Source organism: Scyliorhinus torazame, chromosome 10, assembly GCF_047496885.1.
Source record: "Scyliorhinus torazame isolate Kashiwa2021f chromosome 10, sScyTor2.1, whole genome shotgun sequence".
NCBI classification, from domain to species: Eukaryota; Metazoa; Chordata; class Chondrichthyes; order Carcharhiniformes; family Scyliorhinidae; genus Scyliorhinus; species Scyliorhinus torazame.
Genome location: NC_092716.1, coordinates 139,160,358 through 139,181,172, shown reverse-complemented (window position 1 = coordinate 139,181,172; position 20,815 = coordinate 139,160,358). Strand labels below are relative to the sequence as shown.

The window sequence follows — 20,815 nt, the reverse complement described above, 5'->3', positions numbered from 1 at the left end:
AAAGCCTCCTGGCCTTGGATCCCGAACTGAGGCAGCGGCGGAGACCAGCCACCTTTATACCGAGCCCGAGGGGAGGCGGGGCCAGCAGGCAGTGGCATTACCACATTACATATAATACAATGGCAGTTTACCACAATACACCTATTATATACTACAGTGGTTCGGAGCCAGTAGGGACAAGTCAAGGCATGTAACAATACAGCAGTACAATACAATACAGTGGTTTACCATATTCACCCCCTGTTAAAAAAAAGAGTCGAGCGGGAATGAAGTGGACTTAAAGATCAAGTCTGTCGGGGCCTTGACCTTCCGTCGTGATCGCCTCAGTCCCGGCTGTGGTATGGGCACCAGTGTCGAGACCTGTGCGTCCGGGAGCATGTCGTCCTCTTCTTCGCCCAGTAGTTGTGTCAGTGGAGGGGGGGCGGTGTATGGATGGGGGTGGTGGTGATGGTTGCCAGTGGGCCTGCGGGTGCCAGACCTTGAAGTAGCCGGGTAGTGGTGGAGGGAGACGGTGTCGAGTTGGGGTGGTGGTGATGGTCCCTGGGGAGCCTGCAGGTGCTAAATCCCAGAGGGAGACTGTGTCCTGTCGCCCATCATGATGTGCCACGTAGGCATATTGCGGATTGGCATGGAGGAGCAGGACTTTCTCAACGAGGGGATCTGATTTTTGGCTCCTCGCATGCTTCCGGAGGAGGACGGGCCCTGGGACTGTCAGCCAGGACGGGAGCGAGACTCCGGAGGTGGACTTCCTGGGGAAGGCGAACATATGTTCGTGAGGGGTCTCGTTGGTGGCAGTGCACAGGAGCGACCGGATGGAGTGGAGCACATTGGAGAGGATCTGCTGCCAGCGGGAAACTGGGAGACTTCTAGACTGTAGGGCCAGGAGGACGGCCTTCCAGACCGTCGCGTTCTCCCTCTCCACCTGTCCGTTGCCCCGGGGGTTGTAGCTAGTCGTCCTGCTGGAGGCAATGCCCTTGGTAAGCAGGAACTGACGCAACTCGTCGCACATGAAGGAGGAACCCCGGTCGCTATGGATGTAGGTGGGGAAATCGAACAAAGTGAAAAGACTGTGCAGGGCCTTGATGACGGTGGCAGAGGTCATGTCAGGGCATGGGATAGCAAAGGGGAATCTTGAGTATTCGTCAACAATGTTGAGGAAGCACACGTTACGGTCAGTGGAGGGGAGGGACCCTTTGAAATCGATGCTGAGGCGCTCAAAGGGATGAGAGGCCTTTACCAGGTGCGCTCTGTCTGGCCGATAGAATGCGGTTTGCACTCCGTGCAGATCTGGCCGTCCCTGGTCACGGCCCTGACCTCCTCGATGGAGTAAGGCAGGTTGCGAGCCTTGATAAAGTGAAAAAAACGAGTGACCCCCGGGTGACAGAGGTCATTGTGGAGGGCCCGAAGTCGGTCTACTTGTGCGCTGGCACATGTACCGCGGGATAGGACATCTGGGGGCTCATTGAGCTTCCCCGGTCGGTACAAGATCTCATAGTTGTAGGTGGAGAGCTCCAGCCTCCACCTCAAAATCTTGTCGTTCTTGACTTTGCCCCGCTGTGTATTGTTAAACATGAAGGCAACCGACCGTTGGTCAGTGAGGAGAGTGAATCGCCTGCCGGCCAGGTAATGCCTCCAATGTCGCACAGCTTCTACAATGGCTTGGGCTTCCTTTTCGACGGAGGAGTTTCGAATTTCGGAGGCATGGAGGGTACGGGAGAAGAAAGCAACGGGACTGCCCACCGGGTTGAGATCGCGGCCAGGGCAAAGTCCGACGCATCGTTTTCCATCTTGAACGGAACGGACTAGTCCACAGCGTGCATCGCGGCTTTGGCAATATCTGCCTTGACGCGGTTGAAGGCCAGACGGGCCTCAGCCGTCAGGAGAAAAACAGTGGATTTAATAAGCGGACGGGCCTTGTCCGCATAATTAGGGACCCACTGGGCATAGTAAGAGAAGAACCCCAGGCATCTCTTCGGGGCCTTGGGGCAGTGGGGGAGGGGAGTTCCATGAGGGGGCGCATGCGGTCGGGGTCGGGCCCTAGGACTCCATTTTCCACAACGTAGCCAAGGATGGCTAGGCGGGTTGTGAGGAAAACACATTTTTCCTTATTGTAGGTGAGGTTCAGGAGTTTAGGTGTGTGTAGGAAGTGCCGGAGATCTTCGTCGTGGTCCTGCTGGTCATGGCCGCAGATGGTGACATTATCTAAGTACGGGAACGTGGCCCGCAGCCCGTACTGGTCAACCATTCGGTCCATTTCTCGTTGGAAGACCGAGACCCCATTGGTGACGCCGAAGGGAACCCTGAGGAAGTGGTCGAGGCGGCCACCTGCCTTGAAGGCAGTGTATTGGCGGTCCTCCGGGCGGATAGGGAGCTAGTGGTACGCGGACCTCAAGTCAACTGTGGAGAAGACTCGATACTGCGCAATGTGGTTGACCATGTCAGATATACGGGGGAGGGGGTACGCGTCGAGCTGCGTGTACTGGTCGATGGTCTGACTGTAGTCGATGAACTTCTCCCCAATCTTGACGATCACCACTTGGGCTCTCCAGGGGCTGGTACTAGCCTCAATGATCCCCTCTCGTAGGAGTCGCTGGACCTCCGACCTGATAAAGGCCCTGTCCCGGGCACTGTATCGTCTGCTCTTAATGGCGATGGGTTTACAGTCCGGGGTGAGGCTAGCGAAGAGCGAGGGTGGGGCGACCTTAAGTGTCGTGAGGCTACAGATGGTGAGGAGGGGCTGAGGTCCACCGAACTTTAAAGTAAGGCGTTGGAGCTGGCACTGGAAGTTGAGCCCCAGTAATAGGGCAGCGCAGAGACGGGGAAGGACGTAGAGCTTAAAATTAGTGTACTCTATACCTTGAACAGTAAGGGGAGCGACACAGTGCTCCCGGATTTCTACTGAATGTGATCCGGAAGCCAGGGAGATTTTCTGGGTCGCGGGTAAAATTGGGAGGGAGCAGCGCCTTACCGTACCTGGATGTATGAAGCTGTCTGTGCTCCTGGAGTCGAAAAGGCAGGCAGTCTCGTGCCGGTTGATCCAGACGGTCATCGTAGATTTTGTGAGGTGATGAGGCCGGGACTGGTCGAGCGTGATGGAGGCGAGCTTCGGAAGGTGATGGGTAGACCGGTCGGAAGTAGCAGCGGCCAGCGTACGACCGGGTGAGCATGGCTCCCGGGAGGCTGCGGAGTCGTCCCAAGACCCCCATGGGTTGCGCGTGGTGGGTGGCATCAGAGATGGCGTCAAAGATGGCGGCCCCCATGGGTCGCACTTGGCGGGTGGAGTACAATATGGCATTAAAGATGGCGGCCCCCAGGGGTTGCATGTGGTGGGCAAAATCGAAGATGGAGGGGAAGATGGCGGCGCTCACGGGTCGCACATGGCGGGTGGCGTGGTAGCTGGAGGCGGCCCCGACAGGCAGCAGGCAGCGCTGCTGGGCCTAGAAGTTTTAGGGAGAGATCGAGCCTGGCAGGCTTTCGAAAGTGGCCCTTCATCCCACACCCGTTGCAAGTCGCGTTCCGTGCAGGGCGGCGTTGTCTGGGATGATTGCCTTGGCCGCAAAAGTGGCACTTCGGGCTTCTGGCGTCGGGCTACTGCGCGGCACAGGCTTGCGCCGGACCCGGGTCGGAGGATGGCGGCGCCCACGAGGTCCACGAGGGTGCCGCGTGGTTGGAGGTGTAGGCCTCCATGTTCTGGAAGGCCACCTCCAGGGAGTTTGAGAGCTGCACTGTCTCTGGGAGGCCGAGAGTACCCCCTTCTAGCAATCGCTGGCGGATGTAACTCGATTTCATGCCCGCGACATAAGCGTCCCTGATCAACAGCTCCGTGAAATGAAAATCGCTTATTGTCACAAGTGGGCTTCAAATTAAGTTACTGTGAAAAGCCCCTCATCGCCACATTCCGGCGCCTGTTCGGGGAGGCTGGTACGTGTGTTGGGTAGCCGATACCACCTGGCAATCACAGTTTTGGCTGAGTACCCGCAAGGCACGCAGGAATTCTGCTATTGATTCCCCAGGGCATTGTCGTCTCGTGGCAAGAAGGTATCTAGCAGACACCTCGTTCACAGACTTTACATATTGTCCCTTCAGCAGCATTATCGCCTCCGTATGCGAGGGGGCGTCCCTGATGAGAAGAAAAACTTGCGGGCTCACCTGTGCGTTGAGGATCTGCTTCTTTTGGAGGTCGGTGAAGTATTCGGTGAAGGATCCGAGGTACGCTTCGAAACAGCTTAGCCAGTGCTCGAATGTTGCAGTGGCATCGGCTGCCTGTGGGTCCAGCTCCAGGCGATCAGGCTTGAGTGATGAATTCATCTTAGTTGTTTAGCTTATTAAATTGATATGCCTTGCTGGGGAGGGCATTAGATCACGGGAGGCATTAGATAGGTGGTCACTTCCTTTAATTGTATAGAGATTGGGCTTAAGTGGTGATTATTGTTTTTTTGCCATGATACGACGGGATCCTGATTTCGCTTATGGGAGCGGGCCAATGAGATAGCAAATAGATCGGCACCCGGCGCGGTTGTCAATTTTGGCCTCTCCCGTGATTTAAGAGCCTCGTCGCGTTCTTGCTTAGATGCGACGCTGCCGGGAAATAGCGCCCTTAGAATTTTTTTCATCACTGGGGAGCTGAACTCAGAGATCAGACTGCCATTTTGAAAGAGTGCCCTGAACTCAAAGTGAGCTTGTGGGTCCCCCACCCCACCCACGATGAGCAATGACACCCCCCCACACACATGGGCTTTAGTCTACACCCCTCCAAATTAGGTCACCTTGCCATTGGGCCCCACCTCTTCAGCCTCCCCTCACACCCTCTTACAGCCCCCCCCTTCCAAGACCCCCACCCATCACCCCCCAAACCTCCTAAAGGCCCCCACTTACCTACCCTGCACCCCATCCTTCATATCCCCCTCCGCCTCCGCTCATGGGCATGATCCCCTTTAGGCCTTGACCATTGGCAGTGCCACGCTAGCAGGCAGGCACACTTGCACTGCCATCCTGGTAGTGAAGCTGCCAGCTTGCCAGTGCCACCTGGGCACCTTGGCAGTGCCAGGGTGGCAGTGCCAGGGTGCAAGCCGGTCAGTGCCAAGGTGCTGACATTCTAGGGAGAGAGTCAGGGGGACACCCTACACTCTCCCTGGCCACCCAGGGCCTGGGAAACTGCCCGGGTGCTGTTCTGCCAGGTCCACGTTCATGTTGACCAGTACTGAATGGCGGATCATGGGACTCTGGTAGATATCGGGTATGCTCGCCAAGCAGGTTTAAAACCTATTTAGGAGCGAGGCAATTGTTCACCCTTTTGGGCTGGATCTGATTCCGCCGCACGATTCTGAGGCGTAAAGGCTGCCGGGAGGTCTGCGGGAGTTCGTTCCCAGATCTACCTCGAGCGCAACGCAGCTGGTAGATTGCGACAAAAGAATTATTTTCACCACCAAGCCGATGCTGCTCAACAAATAATCACGGTTATGTATAGGAAGTGAATGTCTTGCCAACATTGGGCGATAAAAAGCACAAAAAGATCAAGTTTGAATTTGATTTAATGTTCGGGAGCTTAGTGGACTTTTCAAAAGCCAACTTCAGGCAAATGAGGGAAAGGCATGAGCAATCTTTTGTAAATGGTGAGGTGAAGGCTAAATAGGAGCTCCAAGGAGACCACCATATTTGCGTCGCAGCTGTCATCCCCACCCTCCTCCAGCTCAGAGATAGACACCTAGGTGGGCGAAAGTAGTGGAAAGACATCTGTGGCACATTCTTGTGAGCACCACACAATTGCAGATGCACAGGAATGTCCAGGAGAGACAGCAGTCTGAGGTCTGCTGGATGTCAGGACCCAGCTGGATCCCATCAAGGCCAACACTGCTAGGGTGACAACCGCAGTGGAGAGCCTGCTGCACGATGTCGGCAGCACAGGTGGAGGTGTCCAAGGCTTGGCTCAGTTTGTGACGGCCATGGCTGAGTGCCTCAGCAGCATGTCCAAGTCACTGGGGGACGTGCCCCAGTCCCAGGTGGACCTTTCTGAGGCACTGCGGAGCATGTCCCAGTCTCAGATGGGCATTGCCAAGGCACTCCAGAGCTTACCCCAGTCGCTGGAGGAGATGACCCGATCTAAAGTGGACCTTGCCGGGCACTCCACAGCATGTCCCAGTCACTGAGGAGCACCGTCAAGGGCATGACACCATGGTGCAGACACTGGAGAGCTGCCAGGGTTGGCAGAGCCAGATGACAGAGCTGCCCCTCCGTCCCGAGGTGACCCACCAGGGTCCTCCAGGCACCGACTGGGAGGAGGGGGTACTGAGTGCCAACCCGGAGCCACCAGCTCCCCTGAGTTCCCCACCCCTCCACCATGACAACGGCGTGTCTTGGAGTCAGCCTCTGGAACAGGGTGGTTTGGCGGGTCATATGCCGGTGGCAGATTGACCGGGGCCCCCCGGCCCCAGAGGATACCGCCAGGGGCACCGAAGACCATGGGGACGTGGTAAGTAGCAGGCTGCCTCCACCTCTGATGTGCATCCTGCGGACACACCTAGACACAGTGGTAGAGCACGGCAGGCTTACTGACAGGGCACGGGGTTATGATGGGGATAAGAGGGGGAAGGGGGAGGGGAAGGCACCATCGGGGCGAGGGGCAGTTGGGGTCACAAATACACAGCATTAAACCATGTTGCACCCGAGATATATGTGATGCCTCTGGCACGTTATTCCGCAATGCAGGCCGACCTTCATGCGTCTGCCCCAGCCTCCCTGTCATGGTGGTCCTGGGTTTCCCCCCAAGGTATACCACATGCAAGTGATGGGTGTAAGTACACATTCAGTGGACAGGCAGGAGTCAGACTATGGCATAGATTGATGAGCACCAGCGGTCAGCTCACAGTGGGTTATCATAATTCCCCAGCCTTTGACAGTAACCCACTGACAGTGCTGACACATCTATTACCCCCTGGAACTGGGGCATCCGTGCTGTCTGGGCATCTTATTGGGACTGGTCTAGGTCAAAGTTTATATAGATAGCTGCCCGGGCAAACCGGGATGCATTTAAGCGCTGCAGCTTGTAAACTTCCACACAAGTCCCCATTAAAGCCCTGGAATGATCCTCAGGTGTAAAAGGTCAGGGCTGCCTTCGGGTACCCTCCTCCTCCATGTGATGCCAAGTCCGCAAGGATATGGCACAGTCACCACACGGGAGCCTCCTGCGGCACACGCTCTCCATCATCTGATCGAAGGACCAGTGTTAGCTGCGCAATTTGGGTTGTCGCTAGCCTCTTCCTCTGGGTCCCTCCCTGGCCTGATGGGGGGGGGGGCGGGTCCTCTGGGTGTGGGATGGGGCCCTGCTCATGGGCCGTCACCTCAAGCCTATGCCGATGCTGCTACCGTTGACTTCTCCAGCATCCAGACGCCTGGCTTGCCAGCAACATCGCGAGAGCAGCTTCCATGGGGTCCAAGATATTATCCATCCTGTGTAATATCTGTAAGGAATTGGGGAGGGTGAGAGACTGACAACAAGCGGTGTCTTCTGCCCCAGGACCATCCAGTCCCACAATGCTCCCCACTGCTCCCCTCCTCACATCCCCTGCCATCCCTCAGGGTGCAACCCAGCCCTCCCTGTCCAGACACCCCAGCCGCATCCCAGGCCCTGTACCCCAGACACCCACTACTCAGGTTACCTGGACTGGGCGCTGGTTTCCACCGAGGTGCACCGTGGTCCACCCTCTGGTCACAGAAATGTCCCTGGTGCTGAGGCCCAGTCCCTGGGTGTTCGGATGTTAGCTGCTGCGTCCGTGGTGTTGAGTTCTCCAGTGTTCAGGCACAGTATTGAGGCCTCATGGTTTGATTGGGATGCTAGGCAATAACCCCCACCTGCGACATGGCATGCCTACCCATGGGAATGCACTTGAGAGCTGCACACTTTATTGTAATTGCCAATTCCCTATTAGCAATAGCCTTCAGTCGCGTGGCCAGCGGCTTCCACGGTCAGTGGTAGTTATGGGTGGTCATTGAGACAGAGAGGCAGGAGCTGGAGTTGCCCCCGTTATGGGTACACATGATCCAGGGGAAGGCATGGTGGACCCGCGGATGCGGAAACACCCAACCGCCACCCCAGCCCAGAGGATTTGTGGCAATTGCCTTGCGCACCCTCACCTGAAAACCTCCAAAGGGGATTCCCCAGCATTTCTCTGGTTTTAAAATATGGATCACACAACTGTTATAAACCCAATGGAGGTCACGGGATAGGAACCATCAGGGGTCATAACAGGTCGCCCCTCTAGTATAAAAACCACAACCCCAGGTCGGGGAAGGAGATCCTCCATGGAGTGGTTGTGTTTGACTGTAGCGAGTAATAAACCTCTTTGTGCTCAAAACTGCTGCTTAGGCGTGGTTGCTTAGCTCAAATCTAACACTGGCGACAACACCGGTTGCTATGTGCCCGGTTTACCTCATCTACGCCTCGTCAGGCTCCATTGGAAGCCATCACAATTCTGTATATTGAGAGGTTGGAGCCATTCAATGCAGGTACGGATGACTGGGGACTAGAGAGGATGCAGTTCTTCTTCCGCACCAACACGATTATTGATGATGAGCGTCAAATTGTTGCCTTGCTGACAGCTTGTGGGGGGCCCACAAACAGCAATGTAAAAAGTCTAACCCACCCGGACCCCCTGGACACCCGTTTGTTCGCCTCCCTGGTAGGGGGACATTTCGACCCGAAACTGCCACTGATAATGCACCATTTCTGGTTCCACACAGCTATACACGCCCAAGGCAAAGACAGCAGCGAATTTCCAGCTTGCTTCAGGAAACTAGCTGAGTCCTGTGAGTTCATCCCAACCTTGGCGCAGCATGACACGGCCGGTTAGTATGTGGGTATGCGGCTAAGCAAAACAAAACTAGCCGAAGCTTGTTTAGACCTCTGAAGAGCCGTGGAAAATGCTGTATTCAGGGAAAGCGAACAGGGATCCCACGAATTCCAGGAGGTGGCGGTGGTCACTCTCGGGTGCCAAAACAGGCCCCGCGCACAGCCCGCTAGGACTGAAGAACCCGTTCCCTAATGTTGGGACCTACATGCAAGGGGCAAGATGCCGGAATAGGCCTTGGGAACACCGCCAAAACCTTTCCCTTGACCAGGAGGACTGGGAGTATAAACATTGCAGCAGTAGCCGCGGGACGCAGGGATCTGGGGCACAGAAGGTCCTGCAAGGAGACGCCCACTGACCGCACCGTCAGGCATACCAACAACTATATTGCGCAGCTGCACCAAGAATTGAGTCCATCCAAATCTTGCTCCAGGAAAATGGGCACACGACCCCCATGGAACTTATACAGGGGCTGCCGTGTCTGTCAGTAAGCGACACACCTTCAACTGCGTACGCTACGGGATTTGTCCGCTGACTTTCCACAATACCAACGCAAGGCAAGGCTAGTGACCTACATGGGCGAGCCTTTCGTGATTGTGGGCAGGACCGCCATCCCATTGAACATGGCCGCCAGTCAGCAAATTTACCACTGGTTGTTGTACATGGGAGCGGCCTAAGCCTGCTGGGGCACAAATGGCTCCGTCACCTCCGCTTAGACTGGTAGAGTGTTTGCCAAATGCACCCACATGGCCCTGAAGGCATATTGGCCAGGTTTCTGATCGTTTTCCAGGAAGGTTTGGGGACCATCATGTTGGCCGTAGCCTGAATAAGCGTGGATCCCATGGCCCAGCCATACTATTTCTGCCCGCACCCCACTTCATACACCTTGCATTCCAAGGCAGATGCGAGTTAGGCCGCATGGAAAACCTGGGGATAATAAGACCAGTGCAATTTACAACTGGGCACGCCGGTCGTACCAGTAATGAAACTGGACAGGCAGCATTTGGCAGAGCTTTTCTCTTCTAGACTGCTTATTCATTTTGACCCCTCTTGGCCAGTCTTACTGACCTGCGACGCATCCCCGGATGGCATCGGGGGCCATGCTAGCCCATGTAATGGAAGATGGTTTCCAGCGTCCTCTTGCGTTTGACTCTGGGACATTAGCCAATGCAGAGAAAAATTATGCACTAGTGGAGAAAGAAGGACTGGCCAGGGTATTCGGTATAAAACAATTCCACCAGTTCTTCTACGGGCACCACTTCACCATCCTTCTGGTGCTCTTCAAGGAGGACCGTGTGATTCCTCCCATAGCCCCCATCCATGCCCAGCGCTGGGCGCTATTGTTGGCAGCGCACGACTACATATTGGAACACCGATCTAGGGCCCATATACCCCTCGCGGATGCTTTGAGCTGCCTACCGCTGCCACTAAGCCGCCTACTCTCGCCACGGCCGATGATATAATAGCTGCCCTCCATTTCATGGACTCGTGACTGGTCACGGCAGCACGCATCCGTGGCTGGACCCATAACGATCTGCAACTCTCCCGTCTCACACACATGATGCCTGAGGACCTGAAAGCTTACACGGGGAAGATGCAAGAACTGAGCATCGAAGACGATGTGCTCTTACGGAGCACCCGGAAGGTGGTCCCCGAGCATGGATGTGCGGCGCTCTTACTAGACCTCCATAATGGGCATTTCGGAGTGACTAAAATAAAGATCTTCGCCCGCAGCTATGTCTGATTGCCCGTCATTGACATAGACATTGAAAGAGTAGCCCAGCGATGCCCCCAATGTCAGATGTACCAACAAATACCCCCAGCAGCCCCGCTCCACCCTTGGGAATGGTCCGGAAGGCCTTGGGCCCAGGTTCATGTGGACTTTGTGGGTCTTTTTCATGGAGCGATGTTCCCGCTCCTGGTAGACGCTCACGCTAAATGGTTGGAAGTGGTGCGGATGCAGGCAACAACCGCCCGGGCCACTGTGGAAAACGATGCCAGATTTCCAGTACGCACAGAATTCCCGAGGTACTGGCGTCCGATAACGGCACGGTGTTTACGAGCGTGAAGTTCGCAGCATTTGCCTCCGCCAATAGGATTCGACATGTGAGGACTGCTCCCTACCACCTGGTCACAAACGGACTGGCTGAAAGAGCGGTCCAAACATTTAGGCTGTGGCTGAAGAAACTGACGGCTGGATCCTGGGACATTTGCCTTGCACGTTTCCTTTTTTAAAAATCATAATTTAGGGCAGCATGGTAGCACAAATCGATAGCACTGTGGCTTCACAGCGCCAGGGTCCCAGGTTCGATTCCCCGCTGGGTCACTGTCTGTGCGGAGTCTGCACGTTCTCCCCATGTCTGCGTGGGTTTCCTCCGGGCGCTCCGGTTTCCTCCCACAGTCCAAAGACGTGCAGGTTAGGTAGATTGGCCATGCTAAATTGCCCTTAGTGACCCAAAAGGTTAGGAAGGGTTATTGGGTTACGGGGATAGTGGGGAAGTGAGGGCTTAAGTGGGTCGGTGCAGACTCGCTGGGCCGAATGTCCTCCTTCTGCACTGTATGTTCTATGTTCTATTACTGGTGTCGCACCAGCGGAGCTCTTGATGGGCTGTCGTCTCCGCACCCACCTGAGGTTGGTCATCCCTGATCTAGACGGGAGTGTCCACCGGAACCAGGACTAATCCAAGATTGACGCTGGTCCACGTCCGTTGGCCCACACATTTGCTCCCAGCTACGCCGTGCACGTCCAAAACTTCAGCAATGGGGCAATTTGGGTCCCAGTATTTATCTTGGCAGCCACTGAGCCAATATCCTACAAGGTCAAGCACAAGGGCAGGAATCCAATCGCCACATGGATGAACTTCGGAGCTGTGTGCCGGACATCCCTGGCGAACAGCCCGTACCTCTCCTGCAGTTTTAGCTCCGCCAGGCTCGCCGCTAGCCCTACCGCCCCTATATCCTTCACGGCCCCGGCTGCAGATGAAAGCCCCCAACTGAGGACGCCGAGATGTTGGATGAAGAACCATTCAGCTCTGAGACAGAGACCAAGATGGACATGCCGTTCCTGCCCGATGCACCTGCACCAACATCGGTCGCCGCGCTGGCAGTGTTCCATCCACCTTGGCGGACATCGCGCCTTTCTCCAGATGGTATGCCCCCACCAGGCTGACAAAGACTATGCCAGAGCGTCAACCTCGATCTAAACAGACCATATGTCCATGATAGGTTTCGACTGGCATGGTCACGTCTCCGGACTTGGGCAAAGGGAGGGGTGGAAGTCACGGGACAGGAACCACCAGTTCTCATGTGCCCTCCGGGGAATATGAACTGCCCCGGTAATGGGGCGGTGCATCCCCTTAACAGGTGTAATCCCTCTAGTATAAAACACCGACCTGGGTGCAGCTGGGGGAAGGGGATCTCCGGGGAGTGGTGGTGTTTGACTGTAACTAGCAATAAACCTCATTGTGCTCTAAACTACTGCTTATGCATAGTTGCTTGCCTCTGATCGAACAACAACAAAGAGAAATTTCAAGAAAAAAATAAACTGTAGAATTGTCGAAGAGGAGAAAGTGAGGAAGTCCACTGAAATGCAGATAAAAATATTTCAGAACATATTAAAAATACAGTCAGTTAGACAGAGAGGAACAACAGAGAAAAAAAACTAGTGAACAAAATATGAAAAGATTACCTTGGGAAAATACTGTTCCATTCACGATGCAGAAACATTCTGTGGTGGAAGATGAATAGCTTATGGTAGGAGAAACAGAAGAATGAACTGTGAATGTTGAAGGCATCTTGATGGTAGTTGTAGACACAGTACTTGTTAATGAAGTTCGGGTCACTGGAACAGTAACTGCAGTAGTTGTAGGCCATTTGGTCACAGGAGTGGCAGAGTGATTACTGGTGGGTCTCCCAGAAGTAGCAATAGTCGTAGTTGTTGTGCTTGTAGCTGTACTAGGCGGGATTATTGGACTTGTGGAAGTAGGTGATGAGACAGCTGCGGAAGCGTTTTGGGAAGTGTGTAATGGGGTTGTGGCTGTAGTTTCAGCGATTCCTGTGCTTGTGAATCGAAATATTGTTGTGCTGATTGCTGGCGTTGGTGTGGATGTTGGTGACGTTGGAGAGAGTGTTGATGTAGTTTCAGGAGTTTGGGTCGAAATTGGAGGCATTCCTGTTGTTGTGGATTTGCGAGAGTATGATGTTGTGGTACTTGTTGGAGTTGGTGTTGATGTTGCAGGGTTTGAAGGTGTTATAGTGGTTGTGGGTGGAGTTGTGGTGGTTTGATGGCCTGAAGGCACGGTGCTAGTTATCAATGTGGAGGAGGATGATATTGGCAGCCTGACTGTGCTTGTGGATGCGATTGAAGATTGTGTTGTGGTTGATTTAGAGAGGGATGCAGATGTCAGGGTTGTGGGTTGCGTTGTGCTCTTGCTCCCAGGGGTGCTCGTGGCTGTAGATATGGTTGAATGTGATTCAGTAGTTTCCATAGTTTCAGTTGTACAGGTGGTAGTTGTTACAGAGCCGGTGGGTAATTCGGGAATACTGGTGGATTGTTGCTTTGTAATGGTGGTTGACGATGTGGGGGAATGTGGCGTTGGGGTTGATTTTGGGGGTACTGGTGATGATGTCGTTGTTGTGGATGTGGTAGAAAGTGTGGACGTGGGGATTGTTGGTGTTGGGGTTGACGCTGTCCGAGTTAATGGTGTCGTAGTGGTTGTGTGAATTGACGACGTGGTGCTGGTTATTGGTGTTGTGGTAGTTGAAATGGGCGGCGTGACTGTGGTGGTGGAAACTGTTGAAGGTTGAGTTGTAGTTGATCTTGGGGGAGACGGAGATGTTGTTGTTGTGTGTGATGGGGTTGTGGTCGTGGTTTCACTGATACCTGTTCTTGTGGATCGAAATGTTGTGGAGATTGCTGGCGATGATGCAGAAGTTGGCGGAGAAGGAGAGGGTGTTGATGTTGTTTCAGGAGTTTTGGTCGAAATTGGAGTCATTCCTGTTGTTGTAGATGTGCTAGAGTATGATGTTGTGGTAATTGTTGGGGTTGGTGATGGCGGAGCTGGAGAGGGTGTTGATGTTGTTTCTGGGGATGTGGTCGAAATTGGAGTCATTCCTGTTGTAGTGGATTCGCTAGAGTATGATGTTGTGGTAATTGTTGGGGTTGGTGTTTCTGTTGACGGGGGTGACGTTGTCGTAGTGGGTGTGGGTGCAGTTGTGGTTGTTGTGTGACTTGACGACGTGGTGCTGGTTATGGATGTTGTGATAGTTGAAATGGGCGGTGTGCTTGTGATTGTGGAAACTGTTGAAGGTTGAGTTGTGGTTGATATAGAGGTGGATGTCGATGTTGTCAGGGTTGTGGGTTGCGTTGTACTCTTGCTTCCAGGGGTGCTAGTAGTTGTAGATATGGTTGAATGTGATTCTGTAGTTTCCATAGTTTCAGTTGTACACGTGGTAGTTGTTACAGAGCCGGTGGGTAATTTGGGAATACTGGTGGATTGTTGCTTTGTAATGGTGGTTGGGGATGTGGGGGAATGTGGCGTTGGGCTTGATTTGGGGGGCACTGGTGACGATGTCGTTGTTGTGGAAGTGGTAGAAAGTGTGGACGTGGGGATTGTTGGTGTTGGGGTTGATGCTGTCCGGGTTAAAGGTGTCGTCGTAGTTGTGGGTGGAGTTGTGGTTGTTGTGTGAATTGACGACGTGGTGCTGGTTATTGGTGTTGTGGTAGTTGAAATGGGCGGCGTGACTATGGTGGTGGAAACTGTTGAAGGTTGAGTTGTAGTTGATCTTGGGGGAGACGGAGATGTTGTTGTTGTGTGTGATGGGGTTGTGGTCGTGGTTTCACTGATTCCTGAGCTTGTGGATCGAAATGTTGTGGAGATTGCTGGCGATGATGCAGAAGTTGGCGGAGAAGGAGAGGGTGTTGATGTTGTTTCAGGAGTTTTGGTCGAAATTGGAGTCATTCCTGTTGTTGTAGATGTGCTAGAGTATGATGTTGTGGTAATTGTTGGGGTTGATGATGGCGGAGCTGGAGAGGGTGTTGATGTTGTTTCTGGGGATGTGGTCGAAATTGGAGTCATTCCTGTTGTAGTGGATTCGCTAGAGTATGATGTTGTGGTAATTGTTGGGGTTGTTGTTTCTGTTGACGGGGGTGACGTTGTCGTAGTGGTTGTGGGTGCAGTTGTGGTTGTTGTGTGACTTGACGACGTGGTGCTGGTTCTGGATGTTGTGGTAGTTGAAATGGGCGGTGTGCTTGTGATTGTGGAAACTGTTGAAGGTTGAGTTGTGGTTGATATAGAGGTGGATGTCGATGTTGTCAGGGTTGTGGGTTGCGTTGTACTCTTGCTTCCAGGGGTGCTAGTGGTTGTAGATATGGTTGAATGTGATTCTGTAGTTTCCATAGTTTCAGTTGTACACGTGGTAGTTGTTACAGAGCCGGTGGGTAATTCGGGAATACTGGTGGATTGTTGCTTTGTAATGGTGGTTGGGGATGTGGGGGAATGTGGCGTTGGGCTTGATTTGGGGGGCACTGGTGACGATGTCGTTGTTGTGGAAGTGGTAGAAAGTGTGGACGTGGGGATTGTTGGGGTTGGGGTTGATGCTGTCCGGGTTAAAGGTGTCGTCGTAGTTGTGGGTGCAGTTGTGGTTGTTGTGTGAATTGACGACGTGGTGCTGATTATTGGTGTTGTGGTAGTTGAAATGGGCGGCGTGACTGTGGTGGTGGAAATTGTTGAAGGTTGAGTTGTAGTTGATCTTGGGGGAGACGGAGATGTTGTTGTTGTGTGTGATGGGGTTGTGGTCGTGGTTTCACTGATCCCTGTGCTTGTGGATCGAAATGTTGTGGAGATTGCTGGCGATGATGCAGAAGTTGGCGGAGAAGGAGAGGGTGTTGATGTTGTTTCAGGAGTTTTGGTCGAAATTGGAGTCATTCCTGTTGTTGTAGATGTGCTAGAGTATGATGTTGTGGTAATTGTTGGGGTTGATGATGGCGGAGCTGGAGAGGGTGTTGATGTTGTTTCTGGGGATGTGGTCGAAATTGGAGTCATTCCTGTTGTAGTGGATTCGCTAGAGTATGATGTTGTGGTAATTGTTGGGGTTGTTGTTTCTGTTGACGGGGGTGACGTTGTCGTAGTGGTTGTGGGTGCAGTTGTGGTTGTTGTGTGACTTGACGACGTGGTGCTGGTTATGGATGTTGTGGTAGTTGAAATGGGCGGTGTGCTTGTGATTGTGGAAACTGTTGAAGGTTGAGTTGTGGTTGATATAGAGGTGGATGTCGATGTTGTCAGGGTTGTGGGTTGCGTTGTACTCTTGCTTCCAGGGGTGCTAGTGGTTGTAGATATGGTTGAATGTGATTCTGTAGTTTCCATAGTTTCAGTTGTACACGTGGTAGTTGTTACAGAGCCGGTGGGTAATTCGGGAATACTGGTGGATTGTTGCTTTGTAATGGTGGTTGGGGATGTGGGGGAATGTGGCGTTGGGCTTGATTTGGGGGGCACTGGTGACGATGTCGTTGTTGTGGAAGTGGTAGAAAGTGTGGACGTGGGGATTGTTGGTGTTGGGGTTGATGCTGTCCGGGTTAAAGGTGTCGTCGTAGTTGTGGGTGGAGTTGTGGTTGTTGTGTGAATTGACGACGTGGTGCTGGTTATTGGTGTTGTGGTAGTTGAAATGGGCGGCGTGACTGTGGTGGTGGAAACTGTTGAAGGTTGAGTTGTAGTTGATCTTGGGGGAGATGGAGATGTTGTTGTTGTGTGTGATGGGGTTGTGGTCGTGGTTTCACTGATACCTGTTCTTGTGGATCGAAATGTTGTAGAGATTGCTGGCGATGATGCAGAAGTTGGCGGAGAAGGAGAGGGTGTTGATGTTGTTTCAGGAGTTTTGGTCGAAATTGGAGTCATTCCTGTTGTAGTGGATTCGCTAGAGTATGATGTTGTGGTAATTGTTGGGGTTGGTGTTTCTGTTGACGGGGGTGACGTTGTCGTAGTGGTTGTGGGTGCAGTTGTGGTTGTTGTGTGACTTGACGACGTGTTGCTGGTTATGGATGTTGTGGTAGTTGAAATGGGAGGTGTGCTTGTGATTGTGGAAACTGTTGAAGGTTGAGTTGTGGTTGATATAGAGGTGGATGTCGATGTTGTCAGTGTTGTGGGTTGCGTTGTACTCTTGCTTCCAGGGGTGCTAGTGGTTGTAGATATGGTTGAATGTGATTCTGTAGTTTCCATAGTTTCAGTTGTACACGTGGTAGTTGTTACAGAGCCGGTGGGTAATTCGGGAATACTGGTGGATTGTTGCTTTGTAATGGTGGTTGGGGATGTGGGGGAATGTGGCGTTGGGCTTGATTTGGGGGGCACTGGTGACGATGTCGTTTTTGTGGAAGTGGTAGAAAGTGTGGACGTGGGGATTGTTGGTGTTGGGGTTGATGCTGTCCAGGTTAAAGGTGTCGTCGTAGTTGTGGGTGGAGTTGTGGTTGTTGTGTGAATTGACGACGTGGTGCTGGTTACTGGTGTTGTGGTAGTTGAAATGGGCGGCGTGACTGTGGTGGTGGAAACTGTTGAAGGTTGAGTTGTACTTGATCTTGGGGGAGACGGAGATGTTGTTGTTGTGTGTGCTGGGGTTGTGGTCGTGGTTTCACTGATTCCTGTGCTTGTGGATCGAAATGTGGAGATTGCTGGCGATGATGCAGAAGTTGGCGGAGAAGGAGAGGGTGTTGATGTTGTTTCAGGAGTTTTGGTCGAAATTTGAGTCATTCCTGTTGTTGTGGATTCGCTAGTGTATGGTGTTGTGGTAATTGTTGGGGTTGGTGTTTCTGTTGACGGGGGTGATGTTGTCGTAGTGGTTGTGGGTGCAGTTGTGGTTGTTGTGTGACTTGACGACGTGTTGCTGGTTATGGATGTTGTGGTAGTTGAAATGGGCGGTGTGCTTGTGATTGTGGAAACTGTTGAAGGTTGAGTTGTGGTTGATATAGAGGTGGATGTCGATGTTGTCAGGGTTGTGGGTTGCGTTGTACTCTTGCTTCCAGGAGTGCTAGTGGTTGTAGATATGGTTGAATGTGATTCTGTAGTTTCCATAGTTTCAGTTGTACACGTGGTAGTTGTTACAGAGCCGGTGGGTAATTCGGGAATACTGGTGGATTGTTGCTTTGTAATGGTGGTTGGGGATGTGGGGGAATGTGGCGTTGGGCTTGATTTGGGGGGCACTGGTGACGATGTCGTTGTTGTGGAAGTGGTAGAAAGTGTGGACGTGGGGATTGTTGGTGTTGGGGTTGATGCTGTCTGGGTTAAAGGTGTCGTCGTAGTTGTGGGTGGAGTTGTGGTTGTTGTGTGAATTGACGACGTGGTGCTGGTTATTGGTGTTGTGGTAGTTGAAATGGGCGGCGTGACTATGGTGGTGGAAACTGTTGAAGGTTGAGTTGTAGTTGATCTTGGGGGAGACGGAGATGTTGTTGTGTGTGATGGGGTTGTGGTCGTGGTTTCACTGATTCCTGAGCTTGTGGATCGAAATGTTGTGGAGATTGCTGGCGATGATGCAGAAGTTGGCGGAGAAGGAGAGGGTGTTGATGTTGTTTCAGGAGTTTTGGTCGAAATTGGAGTCATTCCTGTTGTTGTAGATGTGCTAGAGTATGATGTTGTGGTAATTGTTGGGGTTGATGATGGCGGAGCTGGAGAGGGTGTTGATGTTGTTTCTGGGGATGTGGTCGAAATTGGAGTGATTCCTGTTGTAGTGGATTCGCTAGAGTATGATGTTGTGGTAATTGTTGGGGTTGTTGTTTCTGTTGACGGGGGTGATGTTGTCGTAGTGGTTGTGGGTGCAGTTGTGGTTGTTGTGTGACTTGACGACGTGGTGCTGGTTCTGGATGTTGTGGTAGTTGAAATGGGCGGTGTGCTTGTGATTGTGGAAACTGTTGAAGGTTGAGTTGTGGTTGATATAGAGGTGGATGTCGATGTTGTCAGGGTTGTGGGTTGCGTTGTACTCTTGCTTCCAGGGGTGCTAGTGGTTGTAGATATGGTTGAATGTGATTCTGTAGTTTCCATAGTTTCAGTTGTACACGTGGTAGTTGTTACAGAGCCGGTGGGTAATTCGGGAATACTGGTGGATTGTTGCTTTGTAATGGTGGTTGGGGATGTGGGGGAATGTGGCGTTGGGCTTGATTTGGGGGGCACTGGTGACGATGTCGTTGTTGTGGAAGTGGTAGAAAGTGTGGACGTGGGGATTGTTGGTGTTGGGGTTGATGCTGTCCGGGTTAAAGGTGTCGTCGTAGTTGTGGGTGGAGTTGTGGTTGTTGTGTGAATTGACGACGTGGTGCTGATTATTGGTGTTGTGGTAGTTGAAATGGGCGGCGTGACTGTGGTGGTGGAAACTGTTGAAGGTTGAGTTGTAGTTGATCTTGGGGGAGACGGAGATGTTGTTGTTGTGTGTGATGGGGTTGTGGTCGTGGTTTCACTGATACCTGTTCTTGTGGATCGAAATGTTGTGGAGATTGCTGGCGATGATGCAGAAGTTGGCGGAGAAGGAGAGGGTGTTGATGTTGTTTCAGGGGTTTTGGTCGAAATTGGAGTCATTCCTGTTGTAGTGGATTCGCTAGAGTATGATGTTGTGGTAATTGTTGGGGTTGGTGTTTCTGTTGATGGGGGTGACGTTGTCGTAGTGGTTGTGGGTGCAGTTGTGGTTGTTGTGTGACTTGACGACGTGTTGCTGGTTATGGATGTTGTGGTAGTTGAAATGGGCGGTGTGCTTGTGATTGTGGAAACTGTTGAAGGTTGAGTTGTGGTTGATATAGAGGTGGATGTCGATGTTGTCAGGGTTGTGGGTTGCGTTGTACTCTTGCTTCCAGGGGTGCTAGTGGTTGTAGATATGGTTGAATGTGATTCTGTAGTTTCCATAGTTTCAGTTGTACACGTGGTAGTTGTTACAGAGCCGGTGGGTAATTCGGGAATACTGGTGGATTGTTGCTTTGTAATGGTGGTTGGGGATGTGGGGGAATGTGGCGTTGGGCTTGATTTGGGGGGCACTGGTGACGATGTCGTTGTTGTGGAAGTGGTAGAAAGTGTGGACGTGGGGATTGTTGGTGTTGGGGTTGATGCTGTCCGGGTTAAAGGTGTCGTCGTAGTTGTGGGTGGAGTTGTGGTTGTTGTGTGAATTGACGACGTGGTGCTGGTTATTGGTGTTGTGGTAGTTGAAATGGGCGGCGTGACTGTGGTGGTGGAAACTGTTGAAGGTTGAGTTGTAGTTGATCTTGGGGGAGACGGAGATGTTGTTGTTGTGTGTGATGGGGTTGTGGTCGTGGTTTCACTGATTCCTGTGCTTGTGGATCGAAATGTGGAGATTGCTGGCGATGATGCAGAAGTTGGCGGAGAAGGAGAGGGTGTTGATGTTGTTTCAGGAGTTTTGGTCGAAATTGGAGTCATTCCTGTTGTAGTGGATTCGCTAGTGTATGGTGTTGTGGTAATTGTTGGGGTTGGTGTTTCTGTTGACGGGGGTGATGTTGTCGTAGTGGTTGTGGGTGCAGTTGTGGTTGTTGTGTGACTTGACGACGTGTTGCTGGTTATGGATGTTGTGGTAGTTGAAATGGGCGGTGTGCTTGTGATTGTGGAAACTGTTGAAGGTTGAGTTGTGGTTGATATAGAGGTGGATGTCGATGTTGTCAGGGTTGTGGGTTGCGTTGTACTCTTGCTTCCAGGAGTGCTAGTGGTTGTAGATATGGTTGAATGTGATTCTGTAGTTTCCATAGTTTCAGTTGTACATGTGGTAGTTGTTACAGAGCCGGTGGGTAATTCGGGAATACTGGTGGATTGTTGCTTTGTAATGGTGGTTGGGGATGTGGGGGAATGTGGCGTTGGGCTTGATTTGGGGGGCACTGGTGACGATGTCGTTGTTGTGGAAGTGGTAGAAAGTGTGGACGTGGGGATTGTTGGTGTTGGGGTTGATGCTGTCTGGGTTAAAGGTGTCGTCGTAGTTCTGGGTGGAGTTGTGGTTGTTGTGTG

General features: G+C 52.5%; 2 protein-coding genes across 2 annotated transcripts in view; both read right to left on the bottom strand.

Annotated features, from left to right (window-relative positions):
- Window positions 1-15,309, bottom strand: part of LOC140430946 (uncharacterized) — a 105,469-nt gene extending 90,160 nt beyond the window's left edge. The window contains exon 1 of the mRNA XM_072518781.1: window positions 12,532-15,309. Coding sequence (XP_072374882.1) covers window positions 12,532-15,241 — 2,710 coding nt within the window. The 5' untranslated portion in view covers window positions 15,242-15,309. The remainder of the gene's footprint in view (window positions 1-12,531) is intronic.
- LOC140430257 (uncharacterized) lies at window positions 15,246-20,773 on the bottom strand. The gene is made up of 2 exons (XM_072517684.1): window positions 15,504-20,773; window positions 15,246-15,441 (listed from the first exon to the last, which is right to left on the bottom strand). Exons 1-2 carry the CDS (start codon window positions 20,558-20,560, stop codon window positions 15,246-15,248), a joined length of 5,253 nt encoding a protein of 1,750 aa, XP_072373785.1. The 5' UTR covers window positions 20,561-20,773.
- Window positions 20,774-20,815: the final 42 nt, after the last annotated feature.

What these genes read in the sequence shown, in the direction of transcription:
- LOC140430257 (XM_072517684.1), bottom strand. Translation starts at nt 20,560, where the DNA reads ATGGAAACTACAGAATCACATTCAACCATATCTACAACCACTAGCACT. An exon ending in CCAATAATCAGCACCACGTC is followed by an intron (nt 15,442 to 15,503) that starts GTCAATTCACAC and finishes TAACCCGGACAG; the next exon opens with CATCAACCCCAACCCCAACA.